This window comes from Hordeum vulgare, chromosome 4H, assembly GCF_904849725.1.
Source record: "Hordeum vulgare subsp. vulgare chromosome 4H, MorexV3_pseudomolecules_assembly, whole genome shotgun sequence".
In the NCBI taxonomy this organism is placed as follows: Eukaryota; Viridiplantae; Streptophyta; class Magnoliopsida; order Poales; family Poaceae; genus Hordeum; species Hordeum vulgare.
The window spans coordinates 540,283,176-540,304,948 of NC_058521.1; the positions used below are offsets into that span (position 1 = coordinate 540,283,176).

At 46.6% G+C, this 21,773-nt stretch overlaps 1 protein-coding gene and 1 pseudogene across 1 annotated transcript; one reads left to right on the plus strand and one right to left on the minus strand.

Moving 5' to 3' along the window:
- The first annotated feature begins 373 nt into the window (after window positions 1–373).
- Window positions 374–1,944, plus strand: LOC123449369 (annotated as a pseudogene).
- LOC123449367 (cyclin-A3-2-like) lies at window positions 1,849–4,480 on the minus strand. Its single transcript, XM_045126570.1, has 8 exons — window positions 4,089–4,480; window positions 3,375–3,607; window positions 3,184–3,259; window positions 3,017–3,093; window positions 2,810–2,840; window positions 2,578–2,730; window positions 2,362–2,496; window positions 1,849–2,287 (listed from the first exon to the last, which is right to left on the minus strand). The coding sequence occupies exons 1-8, from the start codon at window positions 4,434–4,436 to the stop codon at window positions 2,216–2,218; spliced, it is 1,125 nt and encodes a 374-aa protein (XP_044982505.1). The 5' UTR covers window positions 4,437–4,480; the 3' UTR covers window positions 1,849–2,215.
- Window positions 4,481–21,773: the final 17,293 nt, after the last annotated feature.

The following is a 21,773-nucleotide window of genomic DNA, read 5'->3' on the forward strand; positions in this document are numbered from 1 at the left end:
AATTTCGTTTGCACTAATTTCGTCGTGCTTGCATGATATTTATCCATCTATTTAAATTTTATTTGTATTGGGAATGAGAGTGTGAGACAAACGGTGAATGACCGATTTTGTATCGATGTGCACACGCGACATGCGAGGGCGTTTAAATACTAGATAGAGTAGTATGTCTGTTTTGAGGGGCCGTCGTTGGAGATGGCGTAATCCTTCTATACACAATGCTTTTGCGTATTTGCGGGGGAGAAAACGATTGTGGTGGCCTCCACCCACGTGGGGAAGTGCATCCCGCTATTTCCTGCGGTATCCATCGAACGGCTAGCCAGCCAAATTAAGAAAACGAAGATCCAGAGGCATCCCACAGAAGCCAAGCCAAAACGAGCTGATGGAGATCGCCAAGGTCGACCTCCGCGGACTGGAGCCCGGCAGGCTAGGCAGGAGGTAAGCCGGGGACGCGGCGACGGCGTCCATGGCCGCGCACGGCTTCGCCGTCGTGGCGCACGACGCACTCGGCCCGGAGCTCCGGCAGGCGCTGTTCGGCCGCGTCATGCCGGAGATCTTCGCGCTCCCGCCGGAGGCCAAGCAGCGGAACGTCTCCACGGTGGGCCCGTTCCGAGGCTACATCTCCAACGTCCCCGGCACCAACTGGGAGAACTGCGCCTCTCCGAGGTCGCCGACGCCGGCCGCGTCCGTGACTTCGCCGACCTCCTCTGGCCCCAGGGAAACCCCGCCTTCTGGTAACCAAACAGTGCCCCGCCATTTTTTTTCCTCCGCCCGTTTCGGCATGGCGTGCCCGTGGTGACCGCGTCCGTCCACGTGCAGCGGCACGATCGTGTCGGCGGCCAAGAACGTAATGGAGCTGCAGCGCACGGTGGAGACGATGATCCTCGAGGGCCTCGGCGTCGGGGACGAGCATCTGGACACGCTCGCCCACGGCGTCCGGCTGTCGCGCCATGGGCCCCCGCCGGACGCGGAGACCGGCATGTCCGTGCAGGCGCACCGCGACGACAGCATCATGACGACGATCGTGCAGCGCGGCGTGGAAGGCCTCCAGGTGCAGGCTCAGGACGGGATCTGGATCGCCGTGCCACCTGAGCACCTTCGTCGCCGGCGAGCTGTTCACGGTAAGGGCCGCCGCGCCCTCGTGCTCTCCTTTCTTTGCTGCAGTGCACGCGCGTCTGACTCACACCGTCGGGCGTCGGCCGTCGCAGGTCGTGACTAACGGGAGGGTGCCGGCTTGCTTCCACCGAGTGAGGACGCCAAGCAACCGCGAGCGTCTGTCGGTGCTGTTCGGCTGCCCGGGGAAGGACGGCGTCCTGCTGAACGCCATGGACGAGCTCGTCGACGACCCTCTACTGTACCGTCCCTGCACCAACGATGGCTACACAAAGTTCCGGCACTCGGACGAAGGGCGCAGGTCCAGTGATCCACTGAAGGCCTTCTGCGGGGGTGGAGAAGGATGATCGCCGTTTGTAAGCCAACCTCAGTTCACCTCACCATTCTCAAGCCGTCATTTCCCATGAGACCACCATCGTTCACCAGTCAAGCTTTGTTCTCCACACCGTTCTGAAGCCGCAATTGCTAGGTTACCCATGTAATGATCGCCACACCATTCTGAAGCCCTACGGCTACTGAACTTTACTCAAATCACCAGAGGAATTTTAGTTATCTCTTTGATTAGGCCTTCTATGAATGACAGGCTGACCTTACTCAGAGGGCCAGGCTACACAGTTACAGTATTCGGTTTACTGTTCCACAAACGTTGACTTGCTGATGGCAAGTGCAATATTTGCTGGCCCCATTTCAACTTTGAGAATATGCCTCATCACTTCATCAGTGGTTAAGCACAATGTATGCAACAAAAACATTGCCTGAGAGCTTTCAAGAAGAATTTTATCATTGTGTCACATTGACCACGGCACCACCAACATGCTAGCCTCTATACAAAAACATCCCGGTCACACGTTGATACCAGATTACAGATGCAGCTTGATAGCTGTACTGTAAATGCAACCAAAATGGCGCGACTAACTACCTACAGGTGGGCATGAAAAATTCTTGCTAAGTCAACCCCTAATTCGCTAATAATGAATTTTCTGCCTTAGACTGGAAAAGATGCTGCATGAGCAAATCAGCCCTTTAACCCCCTTTTTTTCCCAAAAAAAAGGGATCCGCTCCCTGCTTCCATCTTATGTCGAAATCAAACGACATTGTCAACCATTCACTTATTGAGGTCTTCGAGGAAAGATGCAGGAATTTCTTCTGGCGAGGCCATCATCGACACGCACCCGAACTGTACAGTCACAAAAACAAACAATTATGAAAATGTGTGTAACAGCCAAAGAAAGCGGAGAGAACGGATATCACCTTGCGCTCATTATACTTGCTCCTGATGGCCTTCAGATTTAAATACTGTCTGCCCAACTGCAATTCGTGTATCCTCAAGATGCAACTCTTGAGATTAGAGACCTTGTAGCCTGTGTTCTCTTGCAGAGTCAGGTCCTAGCAGACGCAAATGTCAGAAAAACACAAAGCGAAGATTAATGTCAGTTCAACGATTCAGCCAATTTTGATTGATCTTACCCAAGGATGAGTCATTGGGCTGACTGTGAACCTGGCTAAGAACAGACAGGCAGCAGCAATAACTGATGGCAAGAACCTTATGCAGTCGTAGTCTAGCAAGCTCAATTCAGCTAGATAGATACACATAAGCTCCATCCTTTTTGCACTTGCACACTGAAGTTTGAAGGAGGAAACATGTTACAAAAATAACATTAAGAGAAGCAACTACTGAGGGCTCCAAAAATGTGCTTACATTGGATCCACGAGAAGATATTAGGAATCTCCTGCAATAGACATGTATCAAACGTTAGGCTTATGAAATTCTTTTAGTCTATTAAGGCAATAATCATGCTGCTATTTTCCATGTGATTTAAACATGGTAACTACTTGACATAGCGATGATATTGATAGTTGAGAGGTATGTGCAAATTAAATGCGGAAATTCAGATAGCTTACGTACAATAGAAAAGTTCTAACGGTGGGACTCCCCATCTGAAAGTTGAGATATTTCAGTATGTCAGCCTCCATCTTCACCACCTGCAGGGCATACAAATTACATATTTATCTCCACCATTCACATCAGTGCTAGGAAATTTACCAAAAATGGCAAGTTTAGCAGAGGGTTACCTGCTGATCGGTGTATGTGCCGTCGGTAATGTCACAGAATTTGTCCATCTTAGGAACATGAATTTCTTCGTACTTCCTATAGCATTAAATTTAGGCCGTTGTAAGTTTGCCGGCCGTTGTAAGTTTGCCAGTCATGGTAAGAGATGACAAAGAGAGGCACAAAGGAGAGAGAGGAAAGTTTAGGCCCATACGCAGCAACAAACAATGAAGCGACACCAAGCAATTGCAGCTTGTCCCGGGTAACGACGCTCGCCGTGAGGAAGCGGTCAATATATGAAACCGCAAGGTAAAGTGTGTCAGCCAGAAGCTTGAACTCGTCAACCACATCCACCAACCAATCTACTAGGATCCCCCTCATAGTGGCGTTGATGTCTTTCTGTATGGCCTCCATATAGTCATCCCTCGGCCTCCTCAATTGTTCAACCTGTAATGTCATGAAAATGCAACAAAATCACACAAAATGTTACCAAATTTTGTCGCGGTAGGATGGATGTATATTTTTTTCCCAAAGAATTGTTTTTCTGCTAGTGAAGGTGGAAAAGCACTAGAAATGTCCAAATCTAACAGTAAAAAACGATTGATTTGCCCCCAACCCAGTCCAAACCCCAGATTCCAGAATGCACGACCACTACAAGACACCGCCCCAATATTCCAAGACGAGGGATACCAACAGGACTGAATCCCACCACCATACCACCAAGTTCGCCCCCTAGTACAGGCTTTGTTCGGTTCCATAAAAAATGAGAGGGATTGACGAGGATTAAATCCCATCGAGTACAAATTCCACCTCAATCCACTTTGACAGTGGATTAACCGAACAAGGCCTAACCAACAAGCCGCCCCCTAAAATGGCTCGGACTTCCGCACGCATTCTCGGACAAGAATAGGGATCCAGGAACCCTCACCTCCAGGGACCGCAAGTACCCGTCGATGTCCGGGACGTACGGGCCAACCGACGCCTGCGCCGCCCCGGCGTCCGTCTGCCTCGAGGCCGCCGGGCGGGCGGCAATGGCGGAGCCCTCCCGCCTCCGCGCCTCCTCCTCCACCGCCGCGGCGGCCGCCTCCCTGGCCGCCGCGCGCGTCCTCCGCTTCGACGGCGCCCCTGCCGCCGAGGCATTGTTCGCGGTCGAGTCGGTGGGGAGCTCGGCCAGGGCCCTGCGCGGCCTCTTGGGCGGCGGCGGCGGCGCGCTGTCGCTGTTCTCCTTGCCCTCGGCCGCCCCCTGCTGCCTCCGGCGACGACCGCGTGGCTCCATTGCGTTGGGCGTCGGGCTTTGGGTTCTCGATTGGGGGTTTGGGAGGGGTTCCCTTGGCTTTGAGACAAAAGGGTACGTACGCGCTTCGGGTTTTCAAACAGGCGTTGAGCGGGAGTCGGTTCAAAACGAGAGGTGCCTTTGCCAGGGAGGCGTTACGGCTTACCAGCGGGCCTGTGATTGACTGCTTTCCATTTAAGATCGTCTCCCCCGTTTCTTTCCGGAAAATTGACTGCGTCGACGGGCACCGCGTGAGCCAATCGTTGGACGGAACGGACGGCAGCGGACCCATCCAAAAATGTTCGAAAATTTCTGAAAAGAAATTAGTGCATTCTTACATCATTCAATGTTGTCATACAATTTTTCATATTAAAACTCAAGACATCGTACGAGATACAACAATGACAAATCTGACTTCGATGTGAACCTAATATAAGTTGGGTTTTAGATTTGGCTCATCATCATACTAATGTCAGATTTGTCATTTTTGTATATCTATGCAATGTTTCGGACTTTGGTATTGAATTTTATAACAACATCAAATGACATTGTGTCACTGCACTAAATTTGGAAATTTTCAAACGTTTTTTTAACGTGCAACCAGTAGCACCAATTTCCCCCGATGCACTAGATATTCTCTCAGCCCTAGGGTGGCGAGGACGTGACACTATGGTGTGTTTGAATGGACTGGTTGTCAGAATCCACCCTATCAATTATTTGGTCTTGGTCAAAATTTTGATATGTGCTATATGTTTAGATGGCTAACCAATATATTAGCATGTCAATGTTTCGTTGCCCATTCTAATTTCTTGAAAAGACACAAACCTATTATGATAAAAAAAATCATCAAAAATATAAAGCATGTCAAACATAATGATCATCTCATCCTCGACGGCTGAGCAAATCATCCTTTTTCTACGGCGTCACGCTTCACGTCGTATTAGAGTCAGCGCGACCCCACCCATGATGGTGGGTGATACATTTCAAATGTATTAATAATTCTTGATTGTTAAATAATATTATATTATTAATTTTATATGCTTTCTATTATCATTTTATATTATTTTCTGAACTAATCTATTATTTAGTTCTGTGGTAGTTCCTCTTTTTTGCTTTTTTTTGGCTTCACGAAACAAACCATACCTAGGAAGGTCCAAACACGACAAAACTTTATGAGAATTTTTTCTAGACCAAGAGGGACCCTAGAAGCTTCGGAAGTCGTCGAGAAGATGTCTGAGGGGCCCACAAGCCCGAGGGCAACCGCGCCACCTGAGCTTGTGGGTCCCCTCAGCCTTCGATTGACCTAGTTCTTGGCCTATAAGTTCACTATTCCCGAATCCCTCGTAGAGACACACGAGAGAATTTTTATTGTCACCACAAGCCTATGTTCTGAAGCGATCTCTTCTGGAGCCCTGTTCCCAAGCTCTATCGGAGGGGGAAGCCACGACGGGAAGCCTCTTCATCAACCTCGTCGCCTCCATGATAATGTGCAGGTAGTTCTTTCATGACATACAGATCCATAGTAGTGGCTAGATGACTTCTTCTCTCTCTCTTTTGGATCTTCAATATAATGATCTCCTGTGAGATCAATCCGATGTAATTCTTATGATTACATTGTTCATTGAATATAATTGAATCTTTTGAAGTTTCTTTGTTGTATGATTGAGCAGCTATGTATGCTTTCCGAGTGTTTGTATTTCTAGCCAAGATAGATGGGTAATTCTTCAGAGGGAGTGTGCATAGTAGTGGGTTCAATCTCACGATGGTCTTGCCTAGTGATACAAGGGGCAAAGGCATGTGATGTGTCGTTGCTACTAAGGATAAAATGACGGGGATTGATCTTATTGCTAGGTTTCTTTATGACTACATATCGTCCATTTTAGAATCACTAAAAAGACTTATGTTTAGAAAATCGGAGGGGGTACAAGATAACGCCCCAAAATTCAAAAATGTGTGATACCATTTATCACCTTGACATACCAACATGATTGAATCCCACCACCATCCCATCACCACCAAATTTTCATCCCTAATAAAGTAACAAATTGCCGTCTAAAATGACACAGATTTCCACACGTATTGTGAGACAAGAAGAGTGATCGAAGAACCCTCACATCTAGGATCCGCAGGTACCCGTCGATGTCTACGACGTATGGGCCAACCGATGTCTGCGCCGCCCCAGCGTTCGTCTACCTCGACGATGTAGGATGGCCAGCAATTGGAGAGCCCTTCCGCCTCCACGCCTCCTCCTCCACCGCCTCGGCCGCCACTTCCCTGGCCGTCGGCGCTTCCTCGGCTTGGACAATGCCCCTGTTGCCATGGCCGCCAAGACATTATTGAAGGTCAAGTAGGTGGGTAAAGCAGCCACGACCCTAAGCGGCCACGACGATGCACTGTTGTTATTATCCTTGCCCTCCATCGCCCCCTGCTACCTTTGACGACAGCCGCTGATAAGCTGCAAGTGCACAGAGGTTAGTTGTAGCCTTTTCAAAGTAAGAGTATCGATCCCACAGGGAGCACAGGAATCAATCTTTCATCTTTCGAAGGGTGCAAATAATATGCATGTAAGTTGTAAGTGGACGAGAACAATTGTATGGTAATGGACATAGTGTTGCAAATGTGAAGGTGAATATAAACCAACTAAAGTAAATAACGGTAATTGTAAATGAGAGTCTTGAGATAAATTATATTAAAGTGTTCCAAGGAGTTTGGAATCGCCTCTAGTGTGCATTTATAGCGATGCATAAACACTATGCTACGCTCGATTCCTAAGCCACTTTACATATTTATTTTGTGGGTAGAGCCGGTATAGATACGTGTATACACGCAACAAACTTTGTATCACATATGCCACCATCATTCTTCCCGACTCTGATTCAGGGGAAAGAAGTCCCCGTGGACGCAGCCAAATTAGTCTTCGTTTTATCCCCTCCTACAAAGATCCACTATGATGGTAGATGGGGCATGTCACGCCACCCAACTCCGCAACCACGCAGTCCGCCAATGGTAATAATCTTCCGTCCAAAGTTGACATACATTGGATGGTCGACTTCACCCAATGTCAAGAAGATCATTAACATAAACATGTAAAGAGGATGTTAAATTCTAATAAAAATGATCTATTACACACTAGGGTTCATCCATACCCCCAAGAACTAAGGGGATTACTCAGTCATGAAGGCACCAAACATCATATCACAAATGATGGAGAACATAGTCGGAGCACACATATAATACACAAGTTAATCCCCTAGGGTTCTTGATATTACAATAGGGGAAAGTAGGCGGTGGTGATGATGATGTGATGCTTGTGATGTGCGTTGGGTTTCCCATGAAGATGAACGGGTTGTCGCAACATAATGAGGGTAAGTATTTTCCTCGATTAAGAAACCAAGGTTTATCGAACCAGTATGAATATCAATACTCAACCATCTTCACTCGTTGCACATAAAAGAGCAAACAACTTGCATCCAACGCGGGTAAGAGGGTTGTTAATCCCCTTGACCTCATTATTTGCAAGCGAATGAGGTGTGTAGATAATTGTAGATAGTTGTGACTTGCAAAATAAAATAAAAGATAAATAATAATAGCAAGGAAATTATAAGTTTTCTGAATATATAAGTGAATAGACTCGAGGGCCTTAGTGTTCTCTAGTGGCATCTCTCATGAAAGCAACATATGGTGGGTAAACAAATTACTATTGGGAAATTGATAGAACAACAAATAGTTATGTGATTTTCATGGCAATGATCATGTGTATATAGGCACACTAGTAGAAAATGGCCCATTTGTCCCGGTTCCAGAGGCCCATTAGGACTAAAGGGTCGGGACTAAAGCCCATAACCTTTAGTCCTGGTTCCCTTACTAACCGGGACCGAAGGGTCTCCACGTGGCCTCTGCGGGTAGCCCGGGCGGGAGGTTCTTTAGTCTCGATTGGTCACACCAACCAGGACAACATGGCATCGACGCGTCAGCATCTAGCCGGAGCTGGGGTATTTGTTTTTTTTGAATGGGGGGAGGGGGTTGGTTTTGGGGGGGGGGGTGGAGCGTTAATTTAGTGGTTTCATATTGTGTTAGCTAGCTAATAGAAAGAAGTGTCCACTATTTCTCCATGCTTGGTCGAACAACAAGTTTTCGTATATCTATCCGACGCTGTTACATATATACAATATAACATCTTTTACAATTAATCCAAAACATCATCTAATTAAGACCCAATGACAAATCCACATGGCATTCTCCGTCTTTAGATATGACGTGGTCAACAAAGAATCCCGCCAATTCCTCTTGAATTGCTCGTATGCGATCATATGGTAGGAGTTGATCCCGCATCTCGCAGATCTAATTTAAAGAAGGGGGTCAATACATGTATATATATGAATAAAACTCAACGCAATTGTGAATATTATTTACGTACTTGAAATTGTTTCTCACAGAAGACCCGCTCAGAGGTCGAGTGGCGAATGAACTCACATATGTAGTATGCACATAAAACAGTGTCTTCTTTCTTGTACATACACTTTACGAGAATAGAGTTCAATCAAACTGATAAGCAAGCATGGTAATGATATATTGATGAAAATTTGAATCAATTAGAGATGCGCGAAACTAACTAGTACTACTTACTTTGGGGTGCGTAAATCGCAACTCTTTGTTTAGACCGGGAACCATATTGGCGAAATTCATCCAAACCCTGTCAGGCAAAGAAAATGATTACTTGATATCAGGAAATTAACGAAAGTTGCATGCAATATGGTCTCGGTATATTGACTGAACTTACTTCTTGAGCATTGCAATAATGTCCTCATAATCCTCTTCGGCTTTATGTCTCGAGTCTAAGACATTTACTACTGCCCTGCCAACGTCAATGGATAGCAGAATAAAGTGGTCTCTACGCACGCATATATAACTCATCAATTACATTGCTTAATTAACCTCGAGGAAGCGAAACCAAGTTTACAGAGAAGACAACAACACTCGCTTGAAGTTGTAAGAAAAGATTATTTCCACTTTTTTATGTATAAGGAACGAGTTTAGCAAGTTCTCCTTGGTCTCTTTGATTGAGTTTCGTACCGTCAATTCATTTACGACATCTGGGCTATTGAACACAACGTCGATGATTCCTTCTTTTTTTAATTCGGCGATCTTCAATCTGTATAATGTATATAGTGAGGATAATTATATATACATGCAATGAACGAGCTGAGCTAGAGACTTAACTATAGAAGTAATACTTACAGACAGTAGGAAGACATGAGTTGTTTATCGAGGGCCAGTTGATTGTATAACTGAAATAACTCCTCAAATTGAATAGTAATCATGGGAAGTCCAATGAATTCGTGCTCTCGTTTCACTGCCACATACATAGCTTTTTTTCCCATACTCCCTGCAGGTTTTCATGTACCACTCATGCAATCTGTGCATCACCGTTGTTAGAGCAGGACGACCAGGTTTGACGAGAGGCTTCTCGTGCACGTATTTATATTGTTCTTTTGTTACATCATCCCCCAAGTAATCATCATGATTGGTACCGGGCACCATCTCTGGATGATTAGCGACGACGATATCGAGCTCGGGAAATGTTTTCCCACTTCTTCGTTGTGCTAACCTTGCATCACTAGAAGTAGTTCCCGACCGCACCGCTTGGGCATATGTCTTTTTAAGAATGCGGTCATAGTTGGAATCCGGCGGAGGCGATGGTGGATGCTGCAGTTGATTGATTGTGCGCTCCACTATCACTGGATCTAGCTTCTCCTTTGGAGGTGGAGTTTTCTTTGCAAAATGGGCCCTCAATTTGTCACGACATATCTCCTTGTTTTCCTCCTTGGTCCTCTCATATGGTAACTTTTCCAGAGGCTTGAGAGATGGACCTAATTTCCCGCCTCTGCTTGTATTGCTAGCCGCCGGAGAGAAGGAGGCGTATCTCTTCCGCTTGAGAGAAGGAGGCGGACTGCTCTGATGCGTCGGACGAGCCGGAGCGGCGGCGTTTGTCTTCTGACGTTGCCAACGAGGCGAAGGAGGAGGCGGACTGCTCTGACGCGTCGGAGTAGGCGAAGGAGGAGGCGAAGTGCCCTCACGCGTCAGAGGAGCTAGAGAAGGACACGGACTGCCCTGATCACTCGTCGTCGTTGGAGGAGGAGGAGGAGGGGGAGGAGGCGGAGTGCCCTGACTCGTCGTTGGAGGAGGAGGAGGAGGCGGAGGCGTCCAGTTTGGAAGCTTGATGAACTCCTTCTGCCATAGATATGTACTCCCCACAGCACGAACCAGCTGAATCTCCCCTTCACCTGTAGGGTGGTCAAGCTCGAGCTGCTCAAAATTCTCCATTACTTGATCCACCATCACAACAGCATAGCCATGTGGAATCGGAAGGCATTGAAAATTCCGTTGGGTTGAGGAGGTTCAACAGAGCCGACAACCGCCATGAAAGTGAGGTTCCGACATTTCATCATAAGCTCGCAATGTTGAGCCTCCGTGATAGTATCCACGGGGTAGCTAGGAGCGGTGAAGTCATGCTGAACAAGCTTCGTGGAAGCCATGTTGCTTATCCGCTGAGATGGTGGGGTACCTTCTAGGGTAGCTTCATGCCGCTGAGATGGCTGGCCGACAGCTCGCTGGCTCTCAAGTTCCTCTAGCTTTTGCAGTCTTGCCTTGATCTGTTGTATGTCGCTCAACTCCGCTTTCCTCTTTCTCTCCCGGCTTCTGTAACCGCTTGCGTTAGGAAACCCAAACTTCCACAGAATGGAGCCTGGTGTGCCTCGTGTTCGTCCAGGGTGCTCAGCATTCCCTAGGGCCTCTGTCAGCTCGTCATTCTCTCTGTCTGGAATGAACGTCCCTTCCTGCGCTGCGGCGATACACTTCTGAAGCTTGATCATGGGCATTGCAAGTTGCTCGTCCGTCCAACGACACTTTCCTGTTTCAGGGTCCAAAGTTCACCCAACCCCGAAGAACCAAGTCCTTGAACGCTCTGGCCAGTTCAATGTATGTGGTTGGACCCCTTTAGCAATCAGGTCATTCTCAGCTTTGTCCTAGAACGGACGGGCTTTGAGGTAGTCACTTGACCCCGTGTGATGGTGATATTGCTTCTTTGCGGCATTGTTCTTGTTTGTCTCTGACATTTTCTTACTCTTCTCTGATGACTTGTAGGCCACAAATGCGGGCCAGTGATCTCTTATCTTCTCAAATCGGTCGACGAATTCTGGAGTCTTCCCTTTGTCGACAAACGTTGATTTAAAATCATTCTTCCACTTCTCGAATAGATGTGCCATCTTCTTAAGAGCACACGCCTTGACAAGTGGCTCTATAACTGGCTTATTCGGATCTTCCTCTGGCGGTAGGGTGAAATTTGCCGTCAGCGCGTGATCGTGCAATCTCTGGTGTTAGCTAGACGAATGCTTATGACAACGAACCTTCTCCTGCAACGGCACCAGAAGAATGTTGATAGCACTCCCCGTTAATGAAACTAGAAGAATGTTGTTGACGGCCCACCAACGCGTGGGTTCGCAGCAGTTTTCGAGGGTAGAGTATTCGACCCAATTTGTTGATAAGCCAGTCACGAGGTGAGAGTATACTCTCAAGTATTAGCAGCTGAATTTGTCGGATTCAACCACACCTGAAAGATTAGTATCTGCAAGCACAGTAGTAACAGCAAAGTAGTATGATAACAACGGTGTCAGAAACGATCTGTTGACGGCAAACTATTCCTAACGATTGTATCAATGGCGCTTCCATTGCCGTGTTGACGGAAGTTGTCAGTTCCCGTCAACGACTAGCGAATCAACAATGAAGCAGGTAGTAGCAGTGTAACGAGCAATAGTAGTGGCAGGGAACAGCAGTAGTGACAGCAGTGGCAAGTAGCAACAGTAGCAAGCGACAGTATTAGCAGCAGAGCAAGACAAGTAACAGCAGTAGCAACAGTAGGACAAACTCGTAGGCAATGGGTCGGTGATTTGTTTGGATGATATTCATCATGCAACAGCTATAACACGGAGAGATATGTGGCTAACTCCCGTTCGTCAATGTGATGTAGGCATGCATTCCGTGTGTCGTCATGCGTGCTTAGGGAAAAGAACTTGCATGACATCTATTGTCCATCCCTCCCGTGGCAGCGGGGTCCAAAAGGAAACTACGGGATATTAAGGTTCTCCTTTTAATAAAGAACCAGACCAACGCATTAGCACTTGGTGAACACATGAACTCCTCAAACTATGGTCATCACCGGGATTGGTTCCGGTTATTGTCACTCTGGGGTTGCCGGATCATAACACATAGTAGGTAACTACAACTTGCAAGATCGGATCTAAAACACACATATATTGGTGACAACATAATAATTTCATATCTGAAATCATGGCACTCGGGCCCTAGTGACAAGCATTAAGCATGGCAAAGTAGTAGCAACATCAATCTCAGAACATAGTGGATACTAGGGATCAATCCCCATCAAGACTAACTCGATTACATGATAGATCCCATCCTACTCATCACCGCCCAGCGAGCTTACGAATAGATTACTCACGAACGACGAAGAACTTCATGGAATTGGAGAGGGAAGAAGGTTGATGATGACGATTGCGACTATTAGGGCATAGTTTATGCCTAATTAATTTTGGTGCTTGATGACACTACCGCAAAGGACTAACCGTGTGTGTTAAGATTTCAGATAACACACGTCAACGACACAAGACGACTCGCCCCCTCTTTCATGGAACAGAGGCACGGTGTACTCTACGATTCTCTTTATTTGAGTCATAGGAACGCCGTACTATTAAGAGGGGACCCATAGTGAAAAGGTTTGGGTGGAATCAATTTTGCACGCACACACTTTATCTCCTTTCCCTTTTGCCTGCAACTTTGGAGTGGCTCCCTCCTTTGTGTTTATCTCTTCTTTGCAAATGGTCCCTCAGCGGTAGTACCGATGTGCCTAGTGGTAGTACCGCTAGCCCTAGCGATAGTACCGCTGGAGTGCTAGCGGTAGTACCGCTGCAGCCAGCGGTAGTAACGCTTGCTGGCGGTAGTACCGCCCCTGGTCAGCGGTAGTACCGCTCGAGGAGCTTAGTACCGCCTTCCTAGTGGTTGTACTTTGACGGATCTTTTTGCGAAGACTTTCTTGGCGGTGGTTGGCCCGGTAGTGCTTATGCACTACCATGGGCTCAGCGGTAGTACCGCTGCAGCCAACGGTAGTACCGATGGAGTGCTAGCGGTAGTACCGCTAGGCACGGGCTGTGAGTGGGAAAACGGTTGGATTTCCCCCCCACTATATAAGGGGTTCTTCTAGCTGTGGAACCTTATCTCTTACCCTCCCAAGCTCCATTGTTGCTCCCTAAGCTCAAAAGTGCCCGATCTCTCTCCCTAGCCAATCAAACTTGTTGATTCTTTAGGGATTGGTTGAGAAGGCCTAGATCTACACTTCCACCAAGAGAAAAGTTGATTTCCCCACCAATCCCTTGCGGATCTTGTTACTCTTGGGTGTTTGAGCATCCTAGACGGTTGAGGTCACCTCGAAGCCACATTCCATTGTGGTGAAGCTTCGTGGTCTTGTTGGGGGCCTCCAAGCTTTGTGTGGAGTTTGCCCCAACCTTGTTTGTAAAGGTTCGGTCGCCGCCTTCAAGGGCACCTATAGTGGAATCACGGTACCTTGCATCGTGCGAGGGCGTGAGGAGAATACGATGGCCTTAGTGACTTATTGGGGTGCATTGTGCCTCCACACCGCTCCAACGGAGACGTACTTCCTGTCAAAGGGAAGGAACTCCGGTAACACATCCTCGTCTTCATTGGTTCCACTTGTGGTTATCTCTAACCTTTACTTTGTGTATGCTTATGTTGTTGTCTATCTCTTACTTGTATTAGTAGCTCTTGTTGTTAGCTTCATTACGGTTCACCCCATTGTTGTTATTTTTGTGAACCCGTATGTTGTTTACCCTAACTTGCTAAGATTAATTAAAAAGTGGTCGTTGCCTATTCACCCCCCCCCTCTAGTCAACCATATCGATCCTTTCAATTGGTATCAGAGCCACGTCTCTTTATTAAGGGTTTCACCACCCGAAGAGTATGGAAGGCGAAGAGGGAATTCCCCATGGGCAACCCGAGGCCATGGACTTGACTCCGGTCACAAGGGACGACTTGAATACGGCTATGGCCGCCCTCAAGACATCCTTGACGAACGAAGTCAAGACCATGCTTAAAGAGTTAATTGAGGGATTTAAAAGTCCACCCGAACCGACGTTAGTGGTTAAACCCACCATTACCGATTCGGAGGCCAATTTCTCTAAGGAAGCGGCTAAAGGTATGCGACCTTCCTCATCTCACGAAAAGGATGGGACTGGAACCTATGCCTCAGTTCCACCTCCCATGGTCTATGGAGGACCCGTTCCCACACCGCGTCTTAACCTTGTTGGTCCTCCTCCTAAGCTTGTGAAAGGTGACTTTGCTAACTGGGTATTTTCTATTAAGTCTCATTTGAATCACAACTCAACAAATTTGTGGAGAATCATCGAGCAAGGATATTATCCCCATGATCCAGGCAACCTCACTCCAAGAGAAGATGCAGACAATCAATACAATCACTCCGCTTTGTTTATTCTCCAGTCCGCAGTGCCATCTGAAGATCTTCCTCACTTGCGTCCCTTCACTTTGGCTAAGAATTGTTGGGAGCACATTATGGTGTTGTACAAGGGAAGCTCGAGCATTCAACGATCCAACTATGAAGTGATACTTGATAAGGCCGATGAGTTTGTGATGAAGGAAGACGAGTACCCTCGTGATCTCTATCGGAGGGTGACTGCTATTGCTGTGGCACTCAAGGATCATGGGAGCAAGGATGTGGATGATACATGGGTCAAGCGCAAGTTTCTCAAAGCCATCATGCCTTTCAATAAAGCCATGTCATCTGTCATTCGTCAGCGACCAGACTTCCACTCCTTGTCTTCCAGTGAGGTGTTGGATGAATTTATTGCAATGTCAATCATGAACGAAACAGCTGACAATGCACTTGCTCGTGTTCGCTCAAAGACAACTTCACCCAACCTTGCGTTAAAAGCAAAAGCAACGTTTGAAGAAGAAGAAGAGGATGAGGAAGAGGAGAGCTGCCCTGAAGACACAAAGTATGCCTATCATGAGCAAATGGCTCTTGCGTCAAGGCAATTCTGGGGCAACAAGAGGAACTCAAGACCCACCTTCACCAAGAACAACTCGAGTGGGTTCAAACCCAAGCAATGAGTGAGGACATGTTATAACTGTGGTAATGTGAGCCACTTAGTGGCCGAATGTCCCTATGAGAAAAGGGAAGACAACGGGGGCTAGCTCATTCGCAAAGACAAAACCAAGTCATTTCCAATCAAGAACAACTTTGTGAAGAAACTCCACCCAAAGGGGGTGGTGGCCCTTGAAGAGTACCCTTCCGATGATGATGATGATGATGATGATGATATAGTGGCAACGACAACTGTTGCTATTGCCACTCCCTCTCCCCAGAAGGTGTCTCTCTTCAACGCCCCCAACGAGAACCACATCACCAAGTGCCTCATGGCAGAAGGTATCAATCAGGTAACCCCCATCATTAAGACCAACATCGCTACTGCTCCTTCATTGTTAAATTGTGTTGATGATAGTGATGTTGGGGAACTTTATGAGCATGATCTTGACAAGTTTCTGTGCGCTATTAAGGGAGAATCCAAGAAGAACTTTGTTGCTCTCTTGGAACAACTGGGTGAGGCCAATGACCTCATTGAGTCTCATGAGGAGACCATCTCCGAGCTTCAGGGACACAGTCGTGACTATGCCGATGAAATTGCTGAATTATCTATTGCTCTAGAAAAGGAGCGCACTCTTCGTTTGGCTCTGGAGGATTCATACAACGATGACTGTGCTAAAATGCAAAAGAAACTAGATCATGATACTGTTCTTACTCGTATGCTTAAGTCTGAGAAGTATGCTCTTGGGGTTGGCCATGACAGACTCAAAGTGGAGTTTGACACACTTGACAAGGCCCACAAGGTCTTGAAAGGTGTTCATTTCTCTCTGAAAGAGTCTCATGATCAACTCCAAGCAAAGCTTACCAAGGAGATCTCTACTTGTCCCCCCTTTGTGTTAATTGATAATGTTTTTACAACTAATCCTTGTTGTGAGCATGTACATCTTGTGGAGGAAAATGCCAAGTTAAAGGAGAAACTTGAGAAGGGCCTTGTGGCATGCATACAAGGTGAGAAGAGCCTGAACGACCTCTTGAGCACTCAAAAGGGTGTTGTAGGAAAGGAGGGACTTGGACTTACCTCCAAGTGAAAAGGAAAAAGGAGGAACAGGAACAAACGATCTCCTACCCTAATGGACATCTTTGTCAAAGAGGGTGAAGGGACTCAGGAGGTGAACAGGAACAAGGTGGACGATGGAAACGTTAAGAAGGGCAAAACCATTCCTACTAACACAGTCGACAAACTCAATTCTTCTTATGTCTTATGTCGTGCTAGTGATGGGCATGTTTATGCCAGATTTGTTGGTTCCTACTATGAGTACATTGAATGGGCTATCTAGGTTCCTAAGACCCTTGTCTCTAACATGAAAGGACCCATTAAAAAATGGGTACCTAAAACCAAGCCTTGATCTATTGCAGGAGTTTGCTTCCGGTGGGGTGTCATGGTTGCTCGATAGTGGAGCAACAAATCATATGACCGGAAGCAAGGACTTAGTGGTGGATGTGCATCCTTATCCATCTATGCCCACCCATGTCCAATTCGCCGATGCATCCTCGTCAAAGGTATTGGGATTTGGTAAGGTGGTCGTCTCTCAAGAGTTATCTATTGAGAAGGTCATGCTTGTTGAGTCTCTTGCCTACAATTTACTTTCGGTTCGTCAACTTGAAATTATGGGGTTTTCCGCATTCTTTAATCTTGATACTGTGGTCCTCCTGTGGAGCAAGACTCTTAAAGTAGCCTATGTTGGATATGTCGAAAATGGTCTTTATGTGGTGAACTTCTCAAAGCGACCCACTAAGACCGCGACGTGTTTAATGGCTAAAGTTGATGTGGGCTGGCTTTGGCATCGCCGATTAGCTCATGTCAATATGAGATCTTTGCAAAGTATTCTAACAGGGGACCATATTCGTGGACTAACAAATGTGAGTTTTGCTAAACATCATGCTTGAAGTGCCTGCATTGAAGGAAAGATTCATGAAACTGCTCATCGTCCAACGACTCTCATTTACACTAAGAGGCCATTGGAGCTCCTCCATATGGATCTTTTCGGCCCTCCATCATTTGATAGTCTTGGAGGCAGAAAGTACTGCTTGGTGATTGTTGACGACTACTCAAGATACACCTGGGTATATTTCTTCAAAAGGAAGAGTGAAACTCAACAAACTGTCATCAACTTTGCTAATGAAGCTCAACGTCAACATGAAGCAAAGATCTTGATGATTAGAAGTGACAACGGCACCGAGTCCAAGAACTACACCTTGGATGAGTTTCTAGGTGATGAGGGAATAAAACATCAATATTCAACACCATATACCCCTGAACAAAACGGCGTGGCAGAAAGGAAGAACCGGACCTTGATAGACGCTGCAAGAACAATGATGGCGGAATTCAAATCTCCATATAACTTTTGGGCAGAGGCCATCAACACAGCATGTCATGCATCCAATCGGCTCTATATCCGCAAAGGCCTGAACAAGACTCCATATGAGATTCTAACTGGAAACAAACCCAATCTCAAGTACTTTCGGGTATTCGGTTGTAAGTGTTTCATTCTCAAGAAAGGTGCACGTTTAGCTAAATTTGATTCTAGAGCACATAAGGGCATCTTTGTTGGTTATGCTACAAACTCTCATGCTTACCGTGTCCTCAACAAGTCGACCGGACTCATTGAGGAGACGTGTAACGTGGAGTTTGATGAAAATAATGGCTCCCAAGTGGAGCAAAGTGGTCTTTGTGATGTAGGTGATGAAATTCCTCCCCAAGCCATAAGAAGAATGGGGATTGGTCAAATACTCCCCATTGAGGAACCCCTTGTGGCCGAAGGAGAAGGACAATGCTCTACTCAAATGGAGCCATCACCCCCACAAGCCCCACACGCTTCCGATGAACAAAGAGAAGACTCTCAACAAAATGAACAAGCTCAAGGTCAAGATAAATTGCCCAACAATGATGATGTGTCCCATGATATTCAAGCACTTACCCAAGGTTCCAAACCTGCTCATGATCAAGATCAAGTGCAACCACAAGATCCAGACCAAGTAGAAGCACAAGATCAAGATCAAGAGCAACCACAAGTACAAGGACAAACAAGTGAACCTGCTCAAGTCGAACGTCAAGATGATCAGGATACTGTCTCACAATTCCCTTCTGCAGCACCAACAGCCGGTGCCAAGGGAGGCTCAAGACGCAAGGGCAAGCAAAGTAAACAAGTAGATGCTCCCCGGTTATCCAATGAAGAACTCTTGGAGCGTCGAGCAGCCAAGATTGCGAACAAGCTGAGAGTCAAGTCACATCTTATGAAGAATGTACTTGGCAATTTAAAAAGGGGAGTATCCACCCGTCAACAGATTTGGAATTAGTGTGAGCATCACGCGTTTGTTTCGTATTGTGAACCTCAACAGGTACAGGAAGCGCTCGATGATGAGGATTGGCTTATGGCCATGCATGAAGAACTTAACAACTTCGAGCGTAACCAAATCTAGGATTTAGTGCCAAGGCCAACGGAGGAACATAATGTCATCGGGACCAAATGGATATTCAAGAACAAGCAAGATGCCAATGGGATTGTGATTTGAAACAAGGCAAGATTGGTGGCTCAAGGCTACTCCCAAGTCGAGGGTATCGACTACGGTGAAACCTTTGCCCTTGTTGCTCGTCTAGAATCTATTCGCATGTTGCTTGCATTTGCTTCTCATCATAACTTCAAATTACAACAAATGGATGTGAAAAGTGCCTTTCTTAATGGTCCTTTAAATGAGTTGGTCTATGTCAAACAACCCCCGGGATTCGAACATCCCAAGCTCCCCAATCATGTGTACAAACTTAATAAGGCACTCTATCTCACTGAGTTGTTACAAGATCATGGGTTTGAAATTGGGAAGATAGATCCCACTCTTTTTACTAAGAGGGTTAAAGGGGATTTGTTCATATGCCAACTATATGTTGATGATATTATCTTTGGCTCTCCTAACATTTCTTTCAATGAAGAATTTGCTGCACTAATGACCGAGAAATTTGAGATGTCCATGATGGGAGAGTTGAAGTTCTTCCTCGGCTTCGAGATTAAACAAGGCCTAGAAGGGACCTTCATCAAACAAGCCAAGTACACTCAAGACATGCTCAAACGGTTCGAGCTTGAAGATGTCAAGCCGGTCAAGTTCCCCATGCCAACAAGATGCCAGCTTGACAGTGATCCCAATGGTAAAGCAGTGGATCAAAAGGTATATCGCTCCATGATTGGATCCCTCCTTTACCTTTGTGCATCTAGACCATATATTATGTTGAGTGTAGGGATATGTCCACGGTTTCAATCCGCACTAAAAGAAAGTCATTATATGGCTGTTAAGCGAATCTTTCGATATTTGGCTCATACCCCAAACTTTGGCCTATGGTATCCCAAAGGAGCAAACTTCAACCTAGTAGGCTATTCTGACTCAGATTGGGCAGGATATTGTGTGGAGAGGAAGTCAACTTCTGGAGGATGCCAATTCCCTGGTCGCTCACTGGTAAGTTGGTCTTCAAAGAAGCAGAATTGTGTCTCACTATCATCCACCGAAGCTGAGTATGTGGCAGCTGCAAGTTGTTGTGCACAATTGCTATGGATGAGGCAAACTTTAAAGGATTACGGTGTCACTTGTGACAAAGTGCCTCTTCTATGTGACAATCAAAGTGCTATCAAGATTTCCCTCAACCCAGTGCAACATAGCAAGACCAAGCATATTGATATTCGCCATCACTTCATTCGTGAACATATCAAGCTAGGTGATATTGAGGTTCACTTCATCCACACTGAAGAGCAACTTGCAGATATTTTCACTAAGCCCCTAGATGAAACAAGGTTCCGGGAGTTAAGGCATGAGCTAAATATCATTGATTCAAGTAATGTGGATTGAAGCTAGGCACGTTGCACCTTACTATGCATTCTATCTTGTTCTAGATGTAGGCATGGACATAGGGGGAGTGTTGTTCTCTCAATGAACTCTTCCTCCCCCCATTATGCATAAATTGATCTAGCATTTCACTCTAGCCATTGCCAAATGGCACTTGTGCTTCAAAGACGAGTGTTGGTCATGAACCCAAGGATAATTCTTCACGGTGTCATACCTTTGTCTCAAACATAGGTGGCCTCGGCCACCGCCCCCACCTTTCTCTCATATGGAAGAAAGGATACAGAATGACAAGTTAGTATATCTTGCTGGTGCTATCTTCTTATTTTCTCTAACTTGTCATTTGCCCACGTCTTTCTCATCTCCTATGTCTCGTTGTGACATTTGCAGCGGTACTACCGCCAGGGGTAGCGGTACTATCGCCAGGGGTAGCGGTACTACCGCCAGGACCCCAATCTACCACGACCTAACTAGGACATTTTAGGGTTGTCTCAAGGGGGAGCAGTACTACCGCCAGGACCCCAGCGGTACTACCACCAGGACCACAGCGATACTACCGCTGGCCCGTACCCCTTGGGCTATATAAAGGAGGGGGAGCCCGTTTTTCCTGCCTCTTTCTTCTTCCTCGTGGCTCCTCCCTCTCCAACCCCGAACTCCCCCTATTTGGATCTCTATCCATGGAGCCCCCTCTCTCCGTTGAGTTGGAGAGTTTGCCCCACTTCTCCTTCCTCCACCAAGTGCCATGGACTCCGGTAAAGCTCCTCCCTCTACTCTCTTGGATGATGTTTTCTTGTTCTAGGGTTAGGAGCATTGGTGTTTTGGATCCATGTCTATGGTATTGTGCTTTGTTGTTGGTTGGCATGAAGGAGATATTCGAGTGGAGTGTAGGTCCTATGATTCATTGCCTTTATATTGCCATGCCCTAGGTTCTTCATGTTTTAGATCAAGCACTTCTTCTATTTTGGATTAGATCTAAAACTTGAATCCTCTTCACTAGGCATTTTTTTCATTAGATGATTCTTGTGATCCTCATGTTGTTAGGGATGTGGTGGTGTTTTTAGTGATTATACACAGTACCCATGGCCCTCGTAAATCCAATCTAGCCGTCTCTATGGGTCCTTTTCATATTCAGATCTGAAAGTCAACCCCTAGCGGTACTACCCACAGAGGTAGTGGTACTACCGCCACGACCCCAGCGGCACTACCGCCAGGGGTAGCGGTACTACCGCCAGGGCCCCAGCGGTTCTACTGCCAGGGGTAGCGGTACT

What these genes read in the sequence shown, in the direction of transcription:
- LOC123449367 (XM_045126570.1), bottom strand. Translation starts at nt 4,436, where the DNA reads ATGGAGCCACGCGGTCGTCGCCGGAGGCAGCAGGGGGCGGCCGAGGGC. An exon ending in ACCGTTAGAACTTTTCTATT is followed by an intron (nt 2,841 to 3,016) that starts GTACGTAAGCTA and finishes TGTCTATTGCAG; the next exon opens with GAGATTCCTAATATCTTCTC. An exon ending in TATCTTCTCGTGGATCCAAT is followed by an intron (nt 2,731 to 2,809) that starts GTAAGCACATTT and finishes TTCAAACTTCAG; the next exon opens with TGTGCAAGTGCAAAAAGGAT.